General features: G+C 39.3%; 1 protein-coding gene across 2 annotated transcripts; it reads right to left on the bottom strand.

The window, feature by feature from the left end:
* Positions 1-127: 127 nt before the first annotated feature.
* LOC109192336 lies at positions 128-3,156 on the bottom strand. 2 transcript variants are annotated; one of them, XM_019342927.1, is made up of 6 exons: positions 2,994-3,156; positions 2,732-2,874; positions 1,775-2,673; positions 1,267-1,467; positions 967-1,162; positions 128-520 (listed from the first exon to the last, which is right to left on the bottom strand). In XM_019342927.1, coding segments are annotated over exons 2-6 (1,503 nt in total). In that variant the 5' UTR covers positions 2,733-2,874; positions 2,994-3,156; the 3' UTR covers positions 128-314. The 2 variants fall into 2 exon arrangements, with proteins under 2 accessions (XP_019198472.1, XP_019198473.1); XM_019342928.1 differs by lacking the exon at positions 2,732-2,874 and having other exon boundaries at positions 1,775-2,658; positions 2,994-3,155.
* Positions 3,157-3,731: the final 575 nt, after the last annotated feature.

Below are 3,731 nucleotides of genomic sequence, written 5' to 3'. Positions count from 1 at the left end.
TACTTAAAGTATATGTTTGTCACACTAGTATATGATATTAATCAAGGATAGAGACACAATGTTTGTTTTATAGTACCATGATTTTTTATTATTTTTTTAATATTTGGTAATAATAAAGCAACCCAACTAGCTCAATAAATAATGATTTCATTTATAAGACAAGAATGTGAAACCTAGTCTAAAGAGAACTAAGTTTATTCCATATTTCCATTTGAACACTAATAGGTGAAGTATGGCAATGATATAAATAACTATCTCCATATGAAGTGTTCTCAAGTGTATACTGTACAATTTATCATCAACAGATAGAGGTCTCAGAGAGAACCTGCCTGAATCTGGGCTGGAAGCTTGGCATAAAGGTCTTTAAGAGCTGAGTACAATGGCTCAGCAGCCCTTGGCCTGTCAACTGTCCCAAGAAGGATGTCTGCTGTTGTAAGATACGGATCGCCATAGAAGCGAAGGTTCACGTCCATTCTTGTTGCAACGATGTTCCCCTCGAGCGAGACTCCAATAAACGCACCTAAAGCGTAACAGCAAAACCATCCGCAAATTAGTTGATCTATTCTAGATTGCTACGAGATCCAACAGAAGAGACTACTTAGCCATGAGGTGTCCTGAGCAGGCCCTAACTGTAGGAAGCACTTTTAAGCCCGTACCATACTTAGACTAATCCTCATTTGCACCGGCCCGGCCCAATTAAGGGGCAAAGTGCTGGCCAAATTGATTTTTCGATACGAGAGGAGATTCGAACTCCCGACCTCTCTTAAGGGATGAGGAGTGCACGCCACTCATGCCAACCAAGCTGGTTTTCGTTCTTGTGTCTACTATGACTTGTGTGCTAATTGGAAGGGAAATGTTGTTTTTCAAGATTGCGTTTCCCCCCCAATCAAACCAGCTCAAATTATTACCAATCTTGTTGAATTATATGATTTCATAAATAGGCCAGAGATTTAATTAGCAGGCTACCTTTACTACAACTGTAAGTGTAGCACATCCCGGAACCTTTATCTCCAGTACGCAGATCAGCCTCCGCAACCCTCCCAATTGGACCCGCTGCAGCACTGCAGCCAGCACCAAGAGAAAAATGCATGCGGCTACAAAAGGTTTTCACAGCTTTAGAGTCGTGTAGCACGATGATGAAGTCCATGAGCTCGCCTCCTACCTATAAGGAAAGCGGGAAGACAAAGGTCAATACTTTAACTGGTCAGTGTAAGTTAGAGAAAAAGAATTTATCCAAATTCGGAAAACTTAGAAGTGATAGAACACCTGTGCACCCCATCCCAAACCAAGCGAGACTATAGCTGATGGCGCAGACCATGATCCATCCGATCTTCGTGCAACAACTAGCCCAGTTCCAAGTTTATAAGTAAGCAGAGCCCCGGCCTTGGCTACTGTCAATATTGCTAAACCTTTGGCTCCTTTTAGAATAACCGTAGGAATGGCCCTCTCAGGGTTAAGCCGAGCAACCTTTCAATTTCAAGAATTCATTAATACTCAAAAAAAGTGCATCAAATCATCAACTTGACTATGTAAAGATAGCTCGCTCTACCATGACATGATCTAACCACCAAAATCCCATTTATTATCATCCCCCTTCCAAACAAAGGGCACGGGGGATTTCACATAATTTTGGGCAGCAGAGGGAGAGACATTCTGAACAGTTTTCACAACACCACCCGTGGTCAAATTGTTTTTGAATCGAATGAATACCTAAAATAGTACTCCTTAATAAAAATAAAAATAGAAGACGACTAAATTAAGATACAGGATAGACCTGGGCATAACTCCTCAAAGAATTAGATGATTTAAATATCTCATCCTCCATGGAGAAACCCAGTGGAAGGTTCAACCAGGATCTTGTAGAAGTCCAGTCTGTGACATCATGCTTTGCAACCTGCACAGCATTGCTGTGGGTATTTATAAGTACACCCTGCAATGGGTCAAGTTTCTCGTAGCAGGTGTCACACACCCGTTGTGGGTTTTTGTCCCTAAACTTAACAGGCAATAAGCACCTTCCTTGTGAGCATGTCCTACAAAAAATTCCACCACAAAACCGACAATGATGCCTTCCACGAGTTAAGGCCGTGAAGGGAGCCGTGCACTGCATACAGATCGTAGATGAACTGTCTGGAAGCCACTCTGGAGGTTCGGCTTCCATGACCTCCTTGTAAGCATTATAGTCAAACACATTTGGCTGAATCAGTGGCGGGGCACTCGGTATATACACAGAGGAGTGCACGAACGTCTCTCCGTTCTTTCCAGACCCAAGAAATGAAACATTCGAATTTGCACTAGGCAACTGTGGAACTAAATTCGCAATTGGAGCACCTTTATTGCGTCCCATCAAGATAGCAAATATACCACTCAACACATTTCTCACGTTAACCTCAGGAGGGCCACTCTTCACCATAGAGCTATAGTAATTATCACAGGTATCATATCCTCCATCCACTAGATCATCAGGTTCAAGTGATGGGTATGAACAAAAATAATTGTTCTTTTCTGTCAATGTCCAGGCAGCATCACTGAACTCTTCATTGCAAGGACCTTTTCCCTTATTCATTTCTAGATCAGAAAGTGAAGAATATGTAACTTTACCTTCTGATGTCACCATGAATTCATTAAACGCAGACAAAAATGCCAAACGAGGAAAGCATTCTGTCCCATAAAACAAAATACAACCTTGAATTAGAACATAGAAAACCAATCAAAATTTCAATACTTGTTACATTTCCGATGATTTGTGTGGATGTGTCTACAATTTTTAGCACTTTTTACAGAAATTTTTACGTTCAACGAATCTTTAGTTTGTCTGGGGCAATCCAACAAACACAAGTGGAGCACTACTATTCCGACGGCCTAAACCGCCATTATCTGGGGAGAAAGAAATCCGAGTGACAGCATTTGCATCAACAGAAAGGGGAACAATACAACAGAAGCTAGAAATTGAATGAAGTATAAATCAAAAAATCATAAAAAACAGCAACAAATACCTTAAATATATATTGGTACGAGAAAGGTTGGATTTTGGAGTTTTCTAAGGATTTCCTCCTGCTCTTTCTCTAATTTGTTTATTCCGTGAACCTCATAAAACTTTGATTGATCAAGTTTAGATTCTTGAAGATAACCTCCATTTCTGGGCAAGTAAATAATAATAAATAATAAAATAATATCTCTATCCGGGTCAATTAGTCAATCAACTTTCGTGATCCATTTATGCAGTGGCCCAATATGCCTGCCTAAATGGGCCTAACTGGAACACTCTAGTGGGAAAACTGAGTTAAGACCCAATAAAAGACTTTAAAAAAAAAAAAAAAACATAAAAGACTAAGGGTGTGTTTGGTTGGTGGGTTTTGCCCATAGGAATGAGTATGAAAGTGATTGTTGTTGTTTGGATAATAGGTTTTTAGAACACTATTATGGGTTTCGAATACCCCATCAATTGAAAAACTCATACCCAAATACAATAATGGTTTAATTCCCTTATTCATTCTTAACTACTACTATTAGTAATCATTCTCATTCCACCCTACTACCAAACATGTTAAATACTTTCACTAAAACCCATTATCATTACCAAGTATTTGATACCCATTCCGATTCCAATTCCTTGCGAACCAAACATACCCTAAAATTTAAAATTATTTTTTTTAAAGGAAAAGGAAATATCATTAAACAGCACTTAAGTCTTCAAAATAACATAAGAAATAAAAAGAGGTTCAGAATCATTC

This window comes from Ipomoea nil, unplaced genomic scaffold (assembly GCF_001879475.1).
Source record: "Ipomoea nil cultivar Tokyo-kokei standard unplaced genomic scaffold, Asagao_1.1 scaffold1770, whole genome shotgun sequence".
Taxonomy (NCBI): domain Eukaryota; kingdom Viridiplantae; phylum Streptophyta; class Magnoliopsida; order Solanales; family Convolvulaceae; genus Ipomoea; species Ipomoea nil.
This window is presented reverse-complemented; position numbering and strand designations above follow the sequence as displayed.